General features: G+C 36.7%; 1 protein-coding gene across 6 annotated transcripts in view; it reads right to left on the reverse strand.

Moving 5' to 3' along the window:
* Nucleotides 1-24,378, reverse strand: part of LOC143238939 (uncharacterized) — a 101,266-nt gene that overhangs the window by 31,325 nt on the left and 45,563 nt on the right. For 5 of the 6 annotated variants that reach the window (XM_076479599.1, XM_076479595.1, XM_076479596.1 and 2 more), the window contains exon 2: nt 10,268-12,582. In XM_076479599.1, the coding sequence (XP_076335714.1) occupies nt 10,268-12,566 (2,299 nt within the window). In that variant the 5' untranslated portion in view covers nt 12,567-12,582. The remainder of the gene's footprint in view (nt 1-10,267; nt 12,583-24,378) is intronic. The other variant, XM_076479598.1, reaches the window with a different exon arrangement.

Raw genomic sequence — 24,378 nt, forward strand, 5'->3', positions numbered from 1 at the left:
TTGTTGTTGTTCTTTGAATTTGGTTTCCATTTTTCTGCTTGTTTCTCCAATACAGAAGTCGTGACAGTTATCACATTGTATTTTATAAATAATGTTGGTGTTGTGTTTATCAGTTTCAAACAAGTAAAATCAAAGAATCCCTACTTGTACAACAACTCAAACCAAAATTAAACCCGTAAAAAAAAAAACCTTTATACTTATACTAATTAATAACCTGATATCCAACTGCAACGTCCCCTACCATCCCGTACCAGTTTACACTCTCGTCCCTAATACATGTGCCCGGCAACGGTCAGTTGAAAACTCTTTGTTAACCTGAATATGACATGAGAAGGTCGAAACGTTGTTCTCTGTTTTATCAGTAAAAGTGTTAATACCGATACCAGCCTTCCCGAGATACATTTTACTACAAGTGGGTTTCTCATCATCACAAAACCAAAATTTATGAGTAAAAAACATTCTCATTTCTTGCTTTTGAAGTTCACATATTATGATGTGTTGTAGCTTATATGTGTGGTATGAGTGTTTAAAAAAGTGACCTCTCCAGGTGGCCTTTGTAACCCTTTCAAGGAAATAAAATTGTTATTGATTGTTTCTTTTGTGTACGTTTTTTTTATATATATTTTCAACGTAAACTCACCTCTTTATGTCTCTGTTTGTTTAATTTTGCGCAAAGTTTCACCCGAACATTTCCTCCCAGAATTAGCAGATTAAAATATACTTCTGTGAGATGGTTCACATAGTTGCTGTCCCTAACTTTGAAGAGGTATACTAGAAGGAAAACAGCTAGTTAACACCACCCATAGCCAACTATTAGGCTACTTTTATGTGATTAAATAATGGGATTTGACTAACTCTTATAACACACCTTTGCTCCCAAAATGCGAGTCACTTTTTTTGTTTAATACTCTAATATGGTGATAGTCACAGAACTTCAGTTCCACAATTCGGCAAAACTAACTACTAGGCCAGCTTTTCCCAAACTGTGTTTCGCGGAAACCTGGAGTTCCGTACAACATATTCACGGCTTCCCCGAGAAAATGTTTTATAGTGTAGTTGGAGTAAAAGGGCATGCTAGGTATGGGTATGGCTTAAAAGTCTGGCAGCCCATAAATTGCATCACTTTGTATTCCCTTTGTCACTTGCTATTTAATTTATGGGCGGAAACTAACTGATGACTCGCTGTAAGTGAGTCGGTAGCGATAGTCGAGTGCAGTGTTTAGCCGTCCCTAATTTAGAAGTACAAGACTAGAGAGAAGACAGCTAGTCATCACCACCCACTGCCAACTCTTGGGCTACTCTTTTACCAACGTATAGTAGGATTGACCAAACATTATTACGCCTTCACGTCTGAAAAGGCAAGCATGTTTGGTGTGATGGGAATTCGAACCCATGACCCTCAGACTACGAATCAAATGTCCTAACCATCTGGCTATCAGGAAAACAGTAAACTAGTCCTGAGTTTGCGAATATTTCGTAACGTTACATAATTACAGTTATTTCAAGTATTGACATTACTTAGCCACAGATAGGTGGCTAAAAGAAGGAACTTTAAAATTAAAAACCAGTTATTCTGATAATATTTTTTTTGATTTAGTTTATTAAATGTTTCTTAGCACGTTTGCTCCCCCACGACCCATCGGTGAGTCATGCTCTATTTTCTTTTTACTTAAATGGTCATTTATTGGCTGGGACACAATGGCTCAATATATACTCTTTCTAAAAAAAAGTAATTGTAAATTGACTAGTTGGATACTGGAAAGTATCGGCAAAATAGACTTGGGAGCCAACGTGTTAGGGGTTTCACGAATAGTTTGAGCTCAAAAACGTTCCGTGCCCGAAAACTAATTAAGTATCAACCAACAAAATACTTTTTTCCATTAATTCTAGTTGAATTTGTTGTCGAGGTCTCAGATATTAATTGTGGTATACTACCATACTATTGTGTTAAAAAACAAAGACAAGTCGTTCTTTTGCCAGAAAGAATGTATCTATATTACATGTTTCCATTTAATTAGGCGGATTCAAATCCCCGTCACACCAAACACGCTCGTCCTTTCAGTCGTTGGGGCGTTATAAAGTTCGATCAATCCCACTATTCGTTGGTTAAAGTATAGTACAAGAGTTGGCGGTAGGTTGCGATGACTAGCTGCCTTCCCTCTAGTCTTACACTGCTAAATTAGGGACGGCTAGCGCAGATAGTTCTCGTGCAGCTTTGTGCGAAATTCAAAACAAACAAAACCCTTTAATGAGAAGCTGCTCATGAATAGACTGTATTTGTCATGCGTACATTTCCGGCCACTTTTCTAAAATTTTATTAATTTTTATACATTTTAGAATATAGTGACAACTTGAACATAATTATTGGCTATACCAATTCTAAGAATTAATCAAGACTTATTCTGGGAATTGTTCATGACTAAAATCGCATCTTAAAACCACCGTGTGGTAAGGATCAATTAGCTACAACAAGTAAATAAATAATAAATAAATAAATAACTCTCGCAATCCAAAACTTCTTTTATTCAGAGCTTGATGCCAAGAGTTACCTCTGCTTGTTTTGATAGCAGATCTCATTAAATAGAGAGCCAATTAGAAGAGTGTACACATCCGTCACCCAGCGCAATCATATTCATCCCCAAAAAACAACAACACGAAAATGTATCCGTATATCTGTCGTTACAAATAAAAAAACGAACCAGATTTAGCAAGACAATGGGAGATAATGTTCTACATATGTCCACAAAGTTTTATCTAAATCTAATCAATTTTTGATTGAATTGTAAAACAAGAATACTGTGAAGATCCAGTTCTCATGTTAACAGATATAGATTTATTTTAGATATTCATGACTTTAATGTAGCCTTGATCCTCAAGAATCTAACAACTTCTAAGGTGAGTCATAATCTAAATGTATACCAACTTTTGTCGAAATCCATTTAGCCTTTTTCAAGAAATCTTGCTGGCAAACACAAATGCAAACATAGAAGGGAGTAATCAAACTTCGCCACATGCTCGAGAAATTTCAAATTTGAAATATTAGTGAAACAGTTCCTTCATTTACGATGCTATTTAAAAAAGGGGACTTTGTTTGTGTGGCCTTCTATTAATTGGTCTTATTTTTTGTTTTGATATTAATAATCTCTCGTATTCTAGTTTTAAATAGGTCGTTTTCATCTTTTAAACCATATAATTATCTAAAAAAAAATGATCGCACGTACCCTTACCAGTTAGAATGTATCTGTAAAGATCCACGGTTCGTGTACCGTGACTGCATAATTGAACTCCACAGTTGTACCAGTTCAAAATTATGTAGGGCTAGTATATACAGTCCTATGTATCTTTGGGCAAGTATCCGAACTAACTAAACCAGATCTGACTTATATTATTATATAATTATTATTAATTTTCTGGGGGATGTACCCCTAGATTAAGCTGTCTTTGGCAGCATGGAAACTGCTTTTAAAATCTCCTTACGCTTCCAATCTCTCATTGTAAAGTCTGCATGTTTAGCCAAGCATCCCCCCACTTTTTTGTTTTTCTGATAGATTGTTTAGGTAGAGTGTTCGTGACGAAACTTTGTAAAATGGACGGCAACTGTAAATCAGCCAAACGAAATTAAAGGTACCTCATACTCTTAACTGTGATGGGAAAGTGTTCAAGGGGAACTTCCTTTCCAAGACGATCTGGTGTCTTTACAACAAGTAAGATGTCTTCTATAGATTTTCTTTTGCCGGTATGTTTCACCATGGTGTGTTCTTACCACATCATGGTGTAGAAACAAAAAAACATTCATGCCTCCCAGCGAAACCTTTAGAACCCATTAAAAACTTTACGTTTGTTAAAAATAGCCCCAAAACCTCAGGTGGTAAGCCTATACTTTAAATCAAAAACAATACTATAAAGTTTTCTATACTGTACTGATTTTATCCAATAAAGATTCGTAGAAGCATAATAATTTTGCAGCATTTTTTGACAAGGGGTGGTGGAGGGTAGTCAGAGCTCACTGTCAAAACTTACACAGTAAAAAAATCTCTGTAATCATACGTGAATTAACGGATGCTGTCAAGAAAAGTTTACAGAAGAACATAGAAATTCACATTAATTATTAGCCAAAAAATATGTATTTTTATTTCGTCTTTTTGAAGTTCGTATAACTTCAAAATATAACTATATTTTAATTTGTAAAACCGTAATTTTCCATATAATTTTAGGAAAAAAAAAGAGGCGTTCTAAAAAAAATTCATTTTGACACTATCCGACTGGAAGTGTGTGTATGTGTTTTCTTACAGCAAGGCCACATCAGGCAATCTGCTGCTATCCGACTGGGAAGATCTGAAATTACCCAGCTTGATTATTTTTAAATTGCAAAATTGTAAGATTCGTTTCCGTACACACAAAGTTGGATGTTTACTAAAATAATTCCAAGTATAGTAAAAGAATTAAAGTACTCCAGTTGTTACATAAACATAACAAAAAGTGTAAGCATTTTTTAGCGTTTACGAAAATATAGTATCTAGAATTCTAGACCATTACTAAGTCTTCTCTATCCCAGCCGGACTAATGAATCCACTTTTTGAACGAAAGGCCTCGTCGGTACTGGATATGACAGATGTAGTGTGGTTAAAATATTACAACATATTTTCCTTTGTTTGTGCGCATAGATTCTTAGAATTCTCTCGATCTGCAGTTTATTTGATATTACATCTGTAATAAAAATAATTTGATAATAATTTTAGACACATCTTTAAAATACTTAATAAACCATCCTCACCTTTGCACATCCACCACTGTTGTCATAGCAACAATTTAAAGTTTTTGTGATAATGGAGCATAAGCTTTGAAAGTAACCAATTGGAGTAACGTCGTATTGGACTATTAACTACCTTGTTTCTTTCCTTCTTCCCCTGTCACACCAAAACATGCTCGTCCTTTCAGCCGTGGGGGCGTTATAATGTGACGGTCAATTCCACTATTCTTTGGTAAAAGAGTAGCCCAATACTTGACGGGGGGGAGTGATGACTAACTGCCTTCCTTCTAGTCTTACACTGCTAAATTAGAGACGGCTAGCGCAGATAGCCCTCGTGTAGCTTTGCGCGAATTTCAAAAAAACCAAATCTTTCTTCCAAGAACTCAGAAATTAAGGTAAAACCTCCAGGTCAATTACAAAGGGTTGTGTCAACTCGCGTGCATGAAATTAAACACAAACCTGGGTAAAATTTTCTAAAAAAGTGAAAGTAAGCATAGAATACACAACTGTAGAGCGAGGAAATAATTACAGAATATAGAAATTACTTTTTACGTGGTACTTTCAAGCTTCTTTATGGAATATTGAGAAGGTCATATGTTTTCCTCGTGTTAGTAAAGTATGGTTAAGTTGGAAATACCGAGTCAGATTAAGCTAACAGATACGGTTTAAAAAAAATAAAAGGTTCATTATCGTAGCCGCGTACTGTACCGTGGTAAATACAATATAACCGGTTTCTCGAAAAAATTATATAATTTATTTATGCCGTGTTCTTTGCGAGATGGAGTCAATATTGCGTTAATGCAATGAATAACATGCACTTGTTAACGAGCATAGAAACATGGTCACTTTTATTGATAATTGCATCACCACAGAACTATAAGTCGATTCGTATCGAGAGACTATATCATGTTATGGCCAAAGCACGAACCGTCGGCTGTGCTGAATCCTCATGTATGTTAAGACGTTTGGACATGCGCAAAACGTTAAGTTTTGAATTCCAAGCAAAGCTTCAAGAGGGCTGTTTGCGCTAGCCCTTCCTAATTTAGCAATGAAAAACTGAAAGGTATACAGCTAGTCATCATCCCCACTGTCAACTTTTAGGCTACTCTTTTACCGACGAATAGAAGTTTTGACCGTAAACTTATAACGCCCCCACGGCTGAAAAGGTGAACATGTTTGTTATGACGGGAATTCGAAACCGCGATTGTGAGTCGAAAACCCTAACTATCATGTCATGCGAGGCCACGCAGCTCGTACAAACTACAGGCTTATAAACATTCACGCGTGAACAGATAATACAAACTACAAGTCTAGAAATATTTGAACGTTTCAAAATATATAACTTGAACAAGTTTGAAACTCTTAGAAAACATTAGTTAAGTAACGATTATTACAAAAAATGAAATAAAAGTATTTAAACGATACAAATTGAAGGAAGGAGCGAGTAGACATACATAAGTGGCAGCAAATCTGCAACAATCTTTTTGAACTGCGTTTAATCGAGATGAAAAGCAGAGATTTTCACGATTTTACTGTCTTTCTCTTGAAAGTAAAGAATTCTTAATATCAATTTTTTAAATTCATAATAATACATTAATTTTTAATACATTTGTGTATTAGCCACAATTGCGCAGGCCTTTCTGGCTTTAGTAACATTCATATCCTAAGTGGGCCGTAATGTATTATAATTATATTTTTTATATAACAAGACCCGCGGCATCAGTGGGCTTTTTACTTTTATACTACCGGTTCTTTGCCGTATATAGAAGGACTTTACTACAACTATTACAGTCGTCTGCTACAGTTTCATATCCCTAAATGTGTCAAATAATTTCGTGTTTTTCAGGAAACTTAATAATTTAAAAGCTACATCAAGTTTCTTTTCGCTGCTTTGAAGTGTTAGTTTGTAGCATGGAGAAGGAACTGATTAAATACGAAGCCAATTTTAAATTTTTGTTAGTAAGTTCCATTTTAAATCTATAGATGGCAGCACCACACTTTTACGTAAACAAACACTGGGTATTTTATGCACTAAATTTCGACCACGTTATGTGAGTGGGTGAAAGGAAAAGAATATTTTAAGGTAAAAAAAAAACAAAAACATTCAACTAGCATGATGTAATGAAGGCATCTTACAAACAGCCTCCATTAATACAGAGAATATTTCATTCAATTTACGAAAACAATAATGAACACATACAATGTGAAATATTTTAAAAAATATACGTCAGAAATACAATTCCTACTTTATCAAATCAACTGATTTTTCATATCTCACTTCAAACCAGCTGGTGTGCTTTACCAGCCAAGTTCGAAAGTGGGCCTGGGATACGTCTCTACAAAACTGCATTTATTTGATTTAATTTTTTTTTATAGTTTTAAATACACAAGATTTGACAGTTCTCGAATGGATCTCGAACTACATCGGCTGAAGAACAGGTGAGAAGAAAATAATGATTCTGGCTCTGACTCGTCTACTTTGTTTTTTAAATTTATCTTTAACATCGTCATTTTAAAACGTTTCAAATTTAACGGTAGTTTTTAATATCCGGTTAGCAGTTAACGAGACGAAACGGGTTAAATCAAGCACAAAAACATTAATAGTGATCATTCAGGTGAAACTAATGCTTACAAATCCCATCTACACTTTCCCATCGGTTACGTCATAGTGTCCCCCTCTCTTTGGAGAACTTCCCGAAAATCAGTTCCCACGCCTTGGGATGTTAAACAGCCAACTAATAATTCAACAAGATGTAATACGCAGATGCCTGAACTACACTCTGACAACTACACCGTTAACAAAATAAATAAATAAAGATGTTATTTCGTACCATTTTGTAAAATAACGTTTATCACTTACGACAAAGAACCTTAGATTCCCATGCATAAAAATATTGTAATACTGGAATATCTAATCAGTTTCACTGGTCGTTTGTTCAGCTGAACAAACACGCACATACACATTATGTTTGACAACTATGTGGGCAGTATTACAACTTTAGCACAGTTAATGATTTGGTTAGTTTGGAATTTCGCGCAAAGCAGCACTTGGGCTATCTACGCTAGCTGTTCTAACTTAATAGCGATAGACTAGAGAGAAGATAACCAGTCAACACCACTCACCGCCGAGATTGCTCTTTTACCAACGAATAATGGGATATTGACCGTAACATCATAACGCTCCCGCATATGAAAGGGCGTGTTCGGTATGACGGAGATTCGAACCTATAACAAATAGATTGCGAGTCGAGACCTGAACTACCAGGGTATGCCAGACCATATGGTTATCGTGGATCTATGTAGCCAGAAAAACAAGTACAGTTTAGATACTCAAAATTAATGTTAGCTTCGTGCCAGGAAAACGTGATAGCAGAACCAAAGAATACAAGGATATCTATACCTTCGGTATGTAACCGGTGATGACATGCGCATGAGCAGTACACAAAATGAGAGAGATTGACAGAAACAGGAATATTTCCACCTGTGCAGTCCAAATGTGTACATCAAGGTTATTTCCAATATTCATGTAATTTCCATTTATTTGTCTCTATACCAAAGAAGCCTACCACAAATAAGAAAAATCGTCACAATAGTAAATAAACAAATCACACACGCAATTAAAAAGGTTTATTTAAATTTAATGACACGTGTCATTTCTCAAATATATAAAAAACAACATGCGAATCTGGAATTGTAAATAAATAGACTCATGTAAACAAGTTGAATGAGAAGTGAAATTGACAACACGACTAGTCAATCATCTGACATTTTTCTTTAACAGCGCAGAAGATTAGGCTAAAATAAAGAAACTTCAATTTTTACACAAACACTTTGTTCTGAGTAAATTCCTTGAGGGTACCAAATAAAATAGGGGTGCACGTTGTGTGAGAGGCTTACAGAAATGAGTGTCAATAATTTTGTTCAATAACAACTTGGTGTTATATCTTTAATTAAACTACGAATGTAGGGGTTAATCATTAAATTTCAAAATACACCTTCTGGTCTCGAAACAAAACAAGAATATCCCTATACATAAAAAAATAATGAATAAATTAGGCTTCTGAAGAAGAAGATGGCCACATTCTTTCCAAACAAGTTTCTCTGACTTTCCAGGCATAATTCCAAATTTTTTTCAGACCTGCACACAACGTATTTCAACTTTTTCTCGTAACTCTGCTTAATTAACACCGCTATAGATAGGCCTGCACTCTGGTTGTAAAAGGTAATAACAATATCCCATATTACGAACTGTAGAAGGTTTGTTTGTTTGTTTTGAATTTCGCGCAAAGCTACACGAGGGCTATCTGCGCACTGTAGAAGGAAGAAGGTATTTAAACAAGGACGTTGCAGCTTCGTAAAATACAATAATTAGATAATAAGGTAAAACAGAGTAGTGGCGGCCAAGATTACGCTGAAATACACCTATAATTATCTGCATAGATCAAATAATGTAGCTTCGGTATGTGTAGTTTGGTTTGAATTTCGCGCAAAGCTACTCGAGGGCTATCTGCACTGGTCGTCCCTAATTTAGCAGTGGAAGACTAGAGGTAGCTAGTCATCACCACCAACTCTTGGGCTACTCTTTTACCAACGAATAGTGGGAATGACCGAACTTTATAACGCCCCCACGGCTGAAAGGGCGAACATGTCCAGTGCGGCGGGGATTTGAACTCGTGACCCTCAGATTATGAGTCGAGTGCCATGATAGACTTGTTTCGGTATGTGTACTGGTTCTAAGATAGAACACAAAATTCGGTATGTGTACTGGTTCTAAGATAGAACACAAATTTTGCTGGCTTTTCCAATCTTTAAGATAATTTTTCAGTTTCCCACGAGTTTTTTTTTTTAAACCCGTTTTTCACCTTTATTTACTCTTTCATGTTCGTAGCTACCCTAAACATACAACACACACTCGTGTAAGTAGTTTAAACGTTATCTTTAACGATTGGAAGTTTCAGATTGGCTCTCACATCATACAATCTTGCGATTTTGGTTTGGTTTGTTCTTGAGGGCAATTTGTGCTCAGCATTGCAAGGGTATTGAAACCCGATTTTTAGAGTCGTAAGACTGCAAACTTACAACTAAACCAGTGTGGAATACTACAGTCAAATATTTTGTTCTTTTTTTGAAACACAAATAGTACACGCTTTAACAGCAATAAAACCAGAAGGATAAATCATGGCAGTAAACTTTAAAAGGAGAACTCATGGGGACTTGTCCCTCCTGTGCAGATAGTTTTATTTTTCAGAGCTAAACATTATTTTTAAAAAGTGTCAAAATGTCGGAAACAATTTGGTATTTAGTTTACTAACAATAGATAAGTTTACTAACAATACTTTACTAACAATAGATTACTAACAATATATAAGAAAAGGCGCGAGGAAAAATATTTAAGGTTTCCTCAAGGTCTGAAAATAAGAGTTCCGTCGAAGCACAATTTACCGCTTATACATAAGGTTAGTATCAAATTCCTTAAAATATAAAATAACCATTCGTTCCAAGATAGCCCACACTTACCAGGGTCCAGTTCTTGAAATTCTGTAAGAAGAGGAGAATAAGCAACTGCCTGAGGACAACTGCTGTCTGACCATTGTCCAGAGTCCGATGGACTCTCGTGCTCCTCTTCTTCACTGAGAGACAATTGGTTGTTGCTATCGGGGGTTAAACATAAAACACGTTCATTTAATAAAGGCGAACTGCGATTGTTCATTGAATACTGGTGACTATGGGCATTATCAGATTTATTATTCGATATCTTTCGATCATCAGCTGAGGCAGCATCACCTATCGATAATACGTCCCTCAAATCTTCGTTTAGGGTATCAACTTGCGTTTCTGACCGCACACAATATCCAGTAAGGCCACTTTCTTTATCTTCAATAAACTCTAAAAATAAAGATTCATCATCATGTGCTTTAAATTTTACTTGCTTTTTTTCTCGCGAGTTCTTAAGCTCCTGCACACCATGAATATGAACGGGAGACACAATAATGCCATGATTGGTGGAATTTATTTCACTTTTCTTAAGTATTGATCTCACTTCAGGCACACAAACGGTTTCTAGGCTTCCTTCTGAATGGGATACATATCCAAAAGGTGATGGAGGACTTGGGACTCTAATTGGATCACAACCTGACGGACTGTTCTCGTACAACAATAATGCATCAGGGCTTCTTGCTTCAGTACCCGATGCCACACTGGTCTGAAAACCAAAAGAATCTTTTATAGACGATGTGCTCTGGTCATACGAATGCCGGCGGGAGAAAACTTGTGAGGATGATGACCCTGAAGAAAGGCTGTTGGAAAGAAATGGCGATAAATAGGAATAATTTGAATTTTGTGGCTCACCATGACCTGAAGAGTGATTCTTGCGGACCAGAAGCGGCGAAGAAGATAATTTTAGATCTTTGAAACGGCAAGTTTCGTAGCTGGCATCACTTTCTGCTTCATTGTCGTCGTAATCAGGCTCGGGAACTGAAACAAACCTATTATCAGAAGCTGACGGACTAGTCCATCCACTGCTGACCAAACTTGGATTATTTCTAGAAGTTTCGGAGGCAAGTGAAAGAATGGAAGAACCACTAAGGGGTGGGGAATACAATCTTAACCCCTGACCTCCTAACCGCAGGTTCGAAGCTTCTGGATTTTTTCCTTTGTCATTTTCACCACCACCACCTACTCGAAGATTCGAACTTTCTATTTCACATTCTGTACTATGTATTCCCGGGTTATTTTCTGTACCTTTAAGCCCGATGCACTGTTTAGACGGAAACGACGCTGACTTTTTTAAACAAGTTTCTTTGGACTTAGGAAGATTTTTTTCTTTATCTTCTTCAATTGCATTATCGCTCAGATCATCATCTAAGTCACTGTCTATTTCAGACACAGATGTGGTTTTGATGTACTTTTTAATCAGATCATAAGCCGTCACGTCGCATTCCAGAATAGACTTCCGCGAGGAGATTGAACTGAAGAGCTCTTTTCTGTCTAAACTTTGAACAGATTTGGGCTGATTGGGATCGAGAGAAGCATCCTGTTTTTTCTTCGACGATGCTCTAGATTTTTGTGTCTTTGGATTTTTTGGCAGATGCAATCCATTTTGGGAACTTTTTAAATTTCGTCTGTCCTTATGGTCCAAACCATTACCACGCTCTTCTTTGACAACGTACAGATCCACCTTGTCTGGAAGAACAGATTTTCTTCGGGGAGAAGACGAAACACCAATCTTACTTTTCGAAGAGGAACCAAAATCCGTGTAACAGCTACAACACGAAGGTAGAGACCGCGAGCTACTTCGACCTGATTTCTTACACATGCACGTGGTTGGAGTCGGCAAGCTGTTACTGTGATGTTGAAATGAAGTTCGTTTCCTTAATGAATCATCATTATAAACAGAGTCTTGCATGTTACCGTAGGACTCCCAGGGGTAAACTGCTGAACGGCTTTTCGAACCTAAACTTCGAACAGATACGTTCCTTCCATGCTCGAGAGGATAAAGAGAATCATGCGGCGTTCCTCGTAAATGCCCATAGAGAGCGCCAGTGGACATTGCCGAAATAGATCCATACTTGTTTCTGTAGTATTGGAAATATGGAGACATTTCACTATTTTCCAGGCTCCTGTTTTGTGGCGTTCTTCCAGGGAAAATTGAATTCTGGGTCTTTGGCCGCCCTCTGCCGGAAGATTCGGAATCTTGAAATCTAGGGTTTGGAAAGCCACGAATGTGGTCATACTGCAAACGACGATATCGGTCTTCCATCATCAAATCATGAGATCGCCCTAGAGATGCCTCTATTTGATGATGCAAGGTGTCCATTCTCCTTCCGAACTACCTGGAACAGTAGAAATATATTGCAAATAAATATCATCAAAATAACTCCACTAAATAAAGACAGACTTGAACAATGTGCTTTTCAGGCAGTGGTAGATAAACGTCTGCAATATATTTGAGAGTACACTTTGGTATAGCATTAATAAAAAAAGGATTAAATAGTTGAGTCCGTTATATCTTCATTACAATAAAATTTACACAAGGACCGTATGGTATTCATAGCAATTCCTAATTTGCAACTAACAGACCACAAAGAAAACAACTAGCTAGTGAACATTACCCACAACTATCATAATTCCAGTTTGATTGAATACTAGAACTTTACTGTAATTGTTACAAATCTTCAAAAAGTTTTGTTTGTTTGTTTGTTTGTTTTGGAATTTCGCACAAAGCTACTCGAGGGCTATCTGTGCTAGCCGTCCCTAATTTAGCAGTGTAAGACCAGAGGGAAGGCAGCTAGTCATCACCACCCACCGCCAACTCTTGGGCTACTCTTTTACCAACGAATAGTGGGATTGACTGTCACATTATACACCCCCACGGCTGGGAGGGCGAGCATGTTAAGCGCGACGGGGGCGCGAACCCGCGACCCTCGGATTACGAGTCGCACGCCTTACGCGCTCGGCCATGCCAGGCCTCTTCAAAAAGTATGGAGCACGTTTCTATAATTACAGGTTAGGAACCATAAATTCTTGGATTCACAATTCTAACCACCAGGCAACATCCGACCCTTGAAGTACAGAAAAGTAAGATGGTTACTTTTTTCAACAGTCATGAATAATGCGGCCATTCGGTACAAAAGAAGCATGCCTCAGCATGTTAAGGTAATTGCGAGACGAAACAAGAAAAAAAAAAAAAAAAAGACGAAAAACATTGGAACGTCGACCCTTCCAGCATCACACTCTTTCAAACGAACCAGTAATATTTACATGTGTTTTTCGGCCATTACAAGAAAACTAGTATACTATCGTATAAACACTAAATAATACAGGAATATCCGCTAAGAAAACACTCCTATCCTCTACTTATGATTGTGCTTTATTCTACGTAACGGGAGATAGTACGTTCTTTAGTGTCTGGAGGGCCTAAAAACAAGTTTTAACAACCATCATACCAAGCGAGTTAATCCGGAGAAAAAGGTCATCTCGCTATTTTAATGCTTCGTTTGTTTATTTTTTTTGTCAGTTCTACAGTAGAACTCATCGTTGTTCACAGAAAATTCTGAAAAAACAAAACTTTTTAAGATTTGTCATGCTGACCAATGGAATATATGAATGTATTCTCTTCACCAATGTTAAAACTTGTCGTGTTGATAAGATAAATCAATTATATTTACTTTTACTCCTATTATCATTAGTTTGGGTTATTTTGTAGTATTAAGAATTACTTGTAAAAGTGGTTAATTTGGCAATAAAAATGCACTTCCTATCTCTTTTTTCCTTCCAGTTTTAATGCAGTTAGGTTTCTAAAGTTTATTAAGCAGATGTATTTGTTTTTGGATTCCGCGCAAAACAAGACAAGGAATATTTGCGTTAGCCGTTCCTAATTTTGAAGTGAAAAAAATGGAAGGCAACTGGTCAACACTACCCACCGCCAACTGTTGGGCTACTCTTTACTAACATTTATAGCAGCTGAATTGGCAAGAATGTTCGAAAACGGGATTCATGTCCGTGACCCTTACAATGTTGTATTTCGAATCCTCTAATCACCATGCCATGAAATGCTATTGGAGAAGGGAAACAAAATCTGAATAAAAGTTTTACTTCAGGTTCATTAAAAAAAATTGCGCATAGCTACCTACGCAACAGTAGTCCTTAATTTTGAACTGATAAGATGGAGAATGGAGCTAGTAAAGAACATTCACCACCAGTTCATGGATACTTTCGTCTGACCGAATAGTGGGATTTAACTCTCATTCTTATAACGCAAAGGCCCCAAAGTATGAAGCGTGATTGTGCATCAACAGGACGCAAACCGAGAACTCCCACATTCACATTACGGGCAAGTCCACATTTCGACATTTCAGGGGGGGGCGTCATTCTTATCTTGTATGTCCTGAGATGGTGACACAGCAGATTTGTATCCATAACTCCGAAGCTCCGGGAGTATTTATACAACCGTAACCATGGGCATCTATCACGCGCCCTCTGGAAACTATGACCGATATAAAAGCGTTACCTCTTTCTCAGGAATGAGGTTTAACTTCGTTTCCGACTGCGACTGATAAGTACATGCATATTCAACTATCACGAGCTATCCCAGACACGTGAGAGTAGATTTTTCAGTAACGTCATGACCTTCTACTAGTGAATTGATGTTCTTTAACAATTCATTATCTATTATTAAAGAAGAAAAGAGAACATGTTATTAGATTACACTTTAATACACTCTTTGTGCGGGTTCTATAGTATGTCGATGATATTGTTTTATTTTTCGCGCTACTCATTAAATTTATCTACGTTATCTCCTTATCGGAGAATCGAACTCTAGATTTTAGCATTGTTATGGTCGTTAAAATGTTAGACCTGGAAAAATTGCTATCAAGCTGTTTTGTTGGTACCGCAGAAATAGGAAATTTGACCTCACAGAAATGAAGATATTATTATGCACTCTTGATAAAACTTGGCATAATTAGATAATAATGTCATCCTAAACATTGAATTTTGGTCATTAATATGGCTGCTAGAGGAATGTGTGTGTGTTTTCGTATAGCAAAGCCACATCGGGCTATCTGCTGAGCCCACCGAGGGGAATCGAACCCCTGATTTTAGCGTTGTTAATCCGTAGACATACCGCTGTACTAGCAAGTGGCGGCTACTAGAGGAAATATTGAGGCTTGGTTAACTAGTCCAGTCCACTGTGCACTATTTTTTGCCATATTTTGCTGCTGGATAGTCCATACTAGAAATAATAATACCACAATATCTCTTTGACGTAACAATATATTTTGTCTTCACCAATTAAACATCTAACTCACCTTCAGTTCAGTGCATAACCCTTTTCATAGCATTATTACACAATACTTAAACAATATGCGTATCAGGTTTTAAAAAATCAACCGCGGTTATTTTGTTTGCTGCAAAAAAAAAAAAAGGAAAATGCATCTGGGACGTTAAACGGTTTTTAAAATGAATCCAGTCAAGAAGACCCAACAACCTTTTCACTTCACACAAGACCAGCCTTCTTTTGGGTTATTTCAATCAAAACAATAAAAAGCAGCATCACATCTCTTACCCTTTTCATTTATTAAATTCTCCATCTTTATTTCACCAGTCCTACAAATGAAACCTCAGCTACTTATAGCCTTCCTCTTCTACAGTTTGTCGTCGTATTTAGATTCCAAAGCGTTACTAAACTTATTAACATCGTTTTCTAGAAATTTCCAGAATCATTTTCCTTACGAAATTTATGATTTCGACACGGTTTATAATTTTAGAATTATCAAGCTGTAAACTAGTCTTCTATTCCAGTGAATGAAGAAAACACGTGACGTAAAAAGATGATTGAGGTTAATTAGCGTATAAAATACTTTCCTCCAAAGTAAATTTTGGATATGTTATAGAGCACAATGTTCCGGTTATAACAATACCAAATATAACTTAATAAGTATATTTTAGTAGGCCCTATATTTGTTAGTTCAATAACCATGTTATAGCTTCAGCTTGTAAAACAAGCACCTAATAGTAACAAGTGCCCTAAAATATCACTTTTTATTAGATGGATTTTAGGCTGCATCTGCCACAAAGCATGAAAACCTTTCGAATTTAGGCTAAATCTTAGTAAAAATAAATAAATAAATAAACGTCGTTCACTTCTAGCAGATGTAGTCCATAAAAAATTCGAATCCAGTAACTTAACGGATAATGAATGCCTGGAAGTTACAAAGTCGGTTAGTTTATCGGAAGGTCCAAGGTTCGAACCGTGATATGCCGCTAAACATACGTTCAGCTATAGTTGCATCGTAATAGTGACAGTTAATCTCGCTTTTCGGTTTAAAGTAGCCATTGTAGGAGGAGGATGTTCAAAAATTAAGGGTGGTTGTTATTATACCTCCGGGTCTATGACCTGGTCAGTAAACCCGTGTGCTGCACGAGGCGAAGCTCCAGTTAGGCCTTATCTAACGTTGGTGGTAACAGTTGTGAAATTCTGCGTTGGTGTGATAACTTTTCAATTAAAATATCGCTGTAATTTCTCATGTCCAAGTACTTAAAACGGCATAAAGGATTAAAAAATAAAACAGATAGTGGTCGTTTAAACTGTACAAATATGTCGTTTACACATAAATACAGGGTGTAACAAAAGTACTATCCCTTGTATTAGAGCGTATCAAGCATCTTAAATTGACTACAGCCTACTGATTACATCGCAGCCCACTTCGGTTGAAGGAATGATACCCAATGTTACCATGTAGAGGCGCTAGTTTTGTTACATCATTTTAGATACAGACTGTTTCTAACTTTTACACAGAAACAAGGAATCTGACTACACTTGTGACCTCGCTAAGCCTAATTATTTGTTTGTTTCTATCTTCTAGTGATATTTTGGAATACTGTTTTAGGTTTGAGAATTGGTCATGCGTGACTGAATAACGAACAAAATTGGGAAAAATATTTTTGTTTGTAAATATTTATCGTTTAAATATGACGCCATATACGTTCACTTGATCTTGCATAACCAGTTCAGGCTTTCATACTAAGCCTAAAACATCTCAAATTATCAATTTAATTTTTTTCCTCAAATTTGACATCATTTACACAAATCAGGGAACATTTTTAAGACGATGATACAGTAGTTTTCTGGATTAAAGTACTGGTAAAAAATTAATTTTTAATTTTAATTATTTTGAAAAATGAAGTTCTCGTTATTTTGTGTGTTATTTTTCACAAAACGAGGATCATATTCGAAAACGTACATAAAACTCCAGCGTGTATACCTGTCTGTTTTAGTCTTTTCATTACTGGATGGGATACTACGAACTTCTCCCAATTACCTAAAATGTAATTAATTAATTTAAAACGATAAAAAAATTCTGGTAATTACTTCACTTTCCTGTCAAATTAAAATTCCTAAAAAGCACAAAAGTACAAATTTTAAATTTGTCTTCCCCGATAATTGCAACATACTACACGCTTCGCCACGTGACTAGTTTAATTGACCAGTTGGTTTGGTGTTTTATGGCGCAAAGCAACTCACCAAAAGAACTTGCTTGTTCTGTTACAATAATGGCTATTCCTTTAAATTGGAATTTTAATTTCTGATCTGTTAACACCGCATCTAATTTTCCTTGCAAGCACTATAATTAGAGACGTAAGTACTATAGCTACAAATGACCGTAAAATAAACAAAAAAGTGAACGAATCTGGTCATCATTTAGAACATTATAAGCGAGATGACTTTTTACTTCAAATTGCAATTTCAATGGATTTATTATCGATACCTGGGGCATATTTCTATCAAATACCCCCATTCCCTTTTAAAATCACTGGGAGTAATAACAAAAAGGCGACACTAACATTTTTAAAACGTAAATATTAAATGGAGACCTGTGAGAAATTAACAGGTCGCTACAGGTTGTCTTGGATACAATATCTTATTAAGTGCAAGAGACTCACAGCTAGATACATTATCACCTAGCAACTGTATAAATGTCTCCCAAAACAATGCGCAACATCAGCGGGGTGTTCTGTTCGGCTTGGTTGCAAGAAGGTTATTCACCGACAAGCATACAAAGCAACTTCCGGTCCAAGCAACAGGCGCGTCCTGCAGCTGCCAGAACCGGGTAAGGTTATAGTAATATATAACTCAGGATTAATAAGCCTCGTATAAGATAATGTCACGGAGAATTAACCTTAATATTTCACTATGCAAAAACGAATGTACATGCTTTATAGTGTAGAGAAAAACAAAACCAAAAAACGATCAGCCCCACAGAAAATTAACAGTGCAGCAATTCTGTTCCGAAAAAAACTAAAACATACACGTAGAGAGATGAAAGAAAAATCAAAAACCTGAAACGAATTTCTGTTTTGCTTGTTCCACGCGGAAGACTCGTTATATATCAGACTTAAAAACTTGCGAACCTCGTTTGAAGGCGAGGCTTATGGTTTCTTCTTCTGGCAGTTGTAATTTCATGATATTAAAAAAGGCCTCAAAATGGGATATATTTCATATTTAAAAAACAATAAAATTTACATTAACTGTGAAGAAATACAAAATATTCTGGATTCATAATTGTAATTTGATTACGTAATAATGTTCCAAATATTGGCAAACAATGAAAAATAGATAAATATCTTGTAATGTCTGTTGTATGTCCATCTAACTACTTTGCAGAGTGTGGATGGCTCTTCATCAAAATTGATGTGGAGATTCAACAAAAGTGTTAATACCCATACCAGCCGTTCTGAGATACAAATTTGATGCATCTCCGCAAGGAGCCAACAAATCCTCGTGCAAGTCTAAGGTTTCACATCTTGTGTGTTGCAGTTTATGTACTTTTTTTGCCTTTTCTACAATTACACAAAAGAGAATCAACTTTTCACGTTCTAAGACAATCTTTCATTCAATCATGAATTTATATAATTTCCGTCCAGGAGACGGATAATCCATCTAGCAACAGAGGTCAGGCCATTGCCACAGCTAAATAATGTGATACACGATGTGTGTGTGCAGAAAGCATGCCATTTCTAAAAGTGTCTGGAGGTATGCTCCCCACAGAAAACGTAATTGAATCTTAAGCCATTTTAACTGTAAATACTGTATACACACAACGAAATGTAATGAATGAAAAGCTAGTTTTAATAATTTGTAGGTATACACGCCATGAAAAAATGGTCAGGCCATGGCTTTATTGGCCTTATCGCTTCTCACAATCCTGATAATTATAGCAAATATAAATGTATAGGTTTTGAAGAACTTTGACTTCATTTATAAAAGAAGATGCGAATGTCCGCGGTCACACAGATGCTTCATTTCCAAGGTTACGCGCCACTGACGAGGTTTCAGTTTCATTCTATTGGAAAAATCACTTTTGCGAGAGAGAAAATGGATGAAAGGTATTTTTAAAAAATATATTTTGATTTTTTTAATGCCTAACCAATCGCACGCTTGTTATTATTATCCCTCCACCATTAGGCCGTACATTACGCTGTCTTAAAGATTTGTTTTTGTTTGTTTTTGAATTTCGCGCAAAGCTACACGAGGGCTATCTGTGCTACCCGTCCCTAATTTAGCAGTGTAAGACTAGAGGGAAGGCAGCTAGTCATCACCACCCACCGCCAACTCTTGGGCTACTCTTTTACCAACGAACAGTGGGATGGATCGCACATTATAATGCCTCCACGGCTGAAAGAGCGAGCATGTTTGGTGTGACGGAGATTCGAATCCGCGATCCTCGGATTACGAGTAGAGTGCCTTAACCACCTGGCCATGCCGGGCCTGTGTCTTAAAGAAACGTAGAGTTAAGGAACTGTATGTCTTGATGACCTGCACAATCCATTTAAAAACAGCATGTGTTTTTCATGAGGTATGCTGGATTAGTTCTGGGAACACTTGATATGACAGAAACCTTCCTGGATGAACCCTTTATGCAACAGTATTTACTTAATACTGTCTTAATATTTTCCACTTGTTAAGAACTTTACAACATTGTGACACTATCTACCATTATCTGATAAGTTAATGTTACCACAATACTGGACTGATCCAGTGAAGGATACGTTACAACCTTAGCTGCGTGATGACGAGAAACCCACTTGAATTAAATGCATCTCAAAACGGCTGGTATTGGAATTACTACTTTTTTATTTTTTTAATAAAGTAGAGAACAATGTTTCGACCTTCTTAGGTCATCTTCAGGTTTGCAAAAGGTCAAAACGTTGTTCTGTACATTATTGTAATAAAAGTTTTAATACCCATACCAGCCATGTTGAAAAACATTTTTACAACCTTGGTCGCAGTTACACTTTGCGGCGACTTTGAAAATAATCATGGGGGTATAGCACGAGGGAAGTGAAGCAAAGACGACAATGTTACCTTGATATGATCCGACAACCCATAGCAACCACACTTTTGTTTTTTATGTCAGTTTGTATTAAGTCACTATCGTTATAATGGTATAATACACATGCATCCCTAACATAATTGGATCGTGTATGTACGTAGCGATTTATTTTTGCATTTTATGAAAAAAGAAATCAGCTGCTTATATAATACGCGTCATCGGTTAAATAAAAGCATGGGGGCTTATCCTCCTCCAAGTCTTATGGCAGAAACGCCACTGGTTATACCCCGTTTATAACGCTACAAGAAATACTGAAAGTTGTGATCTTGACTTAGTCGTGCAGAACTGGAGTTACAGTGTTTATTATCAGTCTACAAACATTTCTAATACTTGTAACTATTGCATAAATAACAAACCTTAGTTGTTTTTTGTTGTTCAACTTTACTGTCTTTTGTTATTTTTTAGTAAAACTGATAATAAGAAAAAGAAGAAACTATGGTTGGATGAAGAAAAGTGGGACCACGATATGTTTCATGAAGAGGAGCAGGCACCGAAGTCACATGAGGAAGTGGTAGCAGTCTATGGTTATGATATCAGAAGTGAAGATGGTCCACCACGAGCTAGGAGGAGGAGGAGATATGGGTATGTAAAGTTAACTTTCAGTAAGTAACTCACAGCTGACTCTGAGTAAAGTCAATTCTTAATACCTCAACTTTTCCTTTTTGTATTTCATGATGTCTTTACAGAGACCTACTGTGTTTCTTCTAAATACTTTACAGTTGATTGACATTTCTTGTGAACCCACAATCTGAAGTTTTCGTGAACTATTAATGTCAACCAACTTGCGTTGGGTTTGGATTTTCTTGACGATTTTTCTGTTGTCAGAATTGGCAATGCTGGTATTGCGTTGTAGAGACATGTTGGATTCATCTCCTAATGTGGTGCTGTTTAACTTGTTTTACGTTAGTTACCGTTATTTATAACGTAGGTTTACAGCAATTTATGGCAATGTACAAGCGTTCACGTTTGTGGAAACGTTAACGGATTTTGGTTTGGTTTGTTTTGAATTTCGCGCAAAGCTACTCGAGGGCTATCTACGCTAGCCGTCCCTAATTTAGCAGTGTAAGACTAGAGGGAAGGCAGCTAGTTATCACCACTCACCGCCAACTCTTGGGCTACTCTTTTACCAACGAATATTGGATTAACCGTCACATTATAACGCCCTCACGGCTGGGAGGGCGAACATGTTTGACGCGACTCGGGCGCGAACCCGCGACCCTCAGATTAAGAAGCGCGCGCCTTAAAGCGCTAGGCCATGCCAGGCCCACCACCGACCTCACCGTCAACGTTAAAGGAGGAAATAAAGTAACTTAAGTGGACTGGGCGTTGAATTATTTTCATCAAATAATCCAGACGAACTCGCCAACGATGCAACAAAGTCACAACAATATTAACAAAATAACAATCCTCTATATTTTATCATCTCTTCGCTCTCTGGACCATCCTCCGCGAGTTAAAAGATGAAACACTCCATTATGAACGGTAAATCATGATAAGTTTTGAAAATAAAAGCATGTTGTTATTTTTCACTAACTAGAAAAATAATTAAAATTTAGCATGGTTTATTGCAGCACAATGAAAGTGATTTGGTAATAAACATTATAATGTCTAATCAGATTATAATGTACAATTTCTAATTATACATTTTTAACCTATGTTCGATTGGTACATCATAGGGTCATTCTTGTGGAAGAGAGATTATGATGGTTGTCATAACAATTTCCAGCTGTTTTAGAAGGATGTTCGATATTCTTTATGCGAACTTGAGTACAGTGCTTTTTCCCGTCACCAGGGGCGATAAATAAGTGTAGCTACCGTGTTGACGTCTTGTGGAAACTGTTGTGAAACTACCACAAATCACACACTTTACTTTCACTATCTTTAGGAGATTACTTATAACCAAATAACCGTTTTGAAGCGTCTAGTTGCATTATCTTATACACGAATTTTTAATTCAGAATTAATTCATTGTACAGGGTGGCCCTTAAGTCCCTACCCACCCATATGTTATTATGTTCTGTTCAATTACGTATGTATTATATATTTGTTTCTTTATTTTCAGAGAAATATGGCAGATGTAAGCCCATTTACACTTGAAGAGCGTATTGTGACAAGTACGTGGGTAGATGAACGCAATAATACTGGCGAGAATGAGGGACAGCACACAGATACACGGGACACATAAGATATATGGATGGGTAGGGACTTACGGGCCACCCTATATTGTTCTAAAGTGTTACTATGCCTAATCTTTCATGTAGTATGATTTTTACAAAACTGTTATAGGGCCACTTTGATAGTTAGCTTCCTAATTTGAGCTCTCAAATTGTCTTTAAAATTTCGGTTGATATCTTAATTTTGATGTCTTGTGCAACTAAAAGGCTTAAAATTAGGATTACCAATTTAAATAAGTGATTGAAATCCCGTAAGTTAATTGAACCCTCCAAATCTCTGGATTTAAAGAAGAAAATCCAGGAATTTTCGGAATTGTATTATTATTAACCCTATCAGGACCGGGGGAAGGTGCCAATGATATCCTCCCTTTTTCTTTTACAGAAACAATACAGACACAAATCGCCTGAAACTTCGACACACTTACTAAATGGTATCAAGTTTTATATCAGAGAACTCGTATAATCTGGCACAATTTCCAAATATTTCTTGTGATAAAACGTTAAAAATACTTATTTCTATCATTAAAGTTTTTTTTTCTTTCGTCAAACACCCGACTCGTAATCCGATGGTCGCGAGTTCAAATCCCCGTCACACTAAACATGCTCGCTATTTCAGCCGTGGGGCGTTATAACCTTACGGTAAATCCCACTATTCATTGGTAAAAGAGTAGCCCAAGAGTTGGCAGCGGGTGGTGATGACTAGCTGCTTTCCCTCGTGATGACTTAGCTATCTTACACTGCTAAACTAGGAACGCCTAGCGCAGATAGCTTTGCGCGAAATTCAAACCAAACCAAAATTGTCAAATTTTTATTGTAAATATATAGTCAGTTTCATATAAATTGATATCTATTAACATGTTTCTTCAGACACTATTTTACCTATCGCAGTTATTTAAAAAAGCTGGTTGAAGCTGACAAAGATTTCTCATGTAGAACATACAAGTTACTTTTATTTAGGGAAAATATAATTTTAAATCAAATACTTAAAATGTAGGACGAGATTTTAGGATTTAAACCACTAAAATGTTGGAATCCTGGGATTCAAAAAAGGCTTCGGGATTGCAACCCATAATCTCAACTATACCTTTGGCGTAAGAAGACTAAACACTCAAGTTAGTGCCCCAAGAGATCACGTATAGCCGTCTCTAATTTTCAACTAATTATCGAAGGGAAAGCAATCAGCACTTCACCGCTATAATGCTTTCTTAAATTTCTATAGACCGAAAGATGAGTCTGTTACTTTTATAATGCGCTAACCGCCGAAAGTGCGAAGATTGTTAAAAGGCATAAATGACGCCTCGCACCCAACCATCAGCCCGACACTAGAGCAGAATCTTGGAGTAATCCTACAGCAAGGGCTTATATTAACAGCGGTAGAATGAAATATTCCGTTAATTTATAGTAAAAAAGTATAAACATGGACTAGAACACTTCAAGATAAAACGTTCGAATTACTTATATATAAACCACAGATAATTATTATGTAGCTGAAACACCAACGTTAGCTACCATGAACACATATTCATACACAGGCCGAAGCTGATTGACACACCACGAACAA

This window comes from Tachypleus tridentatus, chromosome 13 (genome assembly GCF_004210375.1).
Source record: "Tachypleus tridentatus isolate NWPU-2018 chromosome 13, ASM421037v1, whole genome shotgun sequence".
In the NCBI taxonomy this organism is placed as follows: Eukaryota; Metazoa; Arthropoda; class Merostomata; order Xiphosura; family Limulidae; genus Tachypleus; species Tachypleus tridentatus.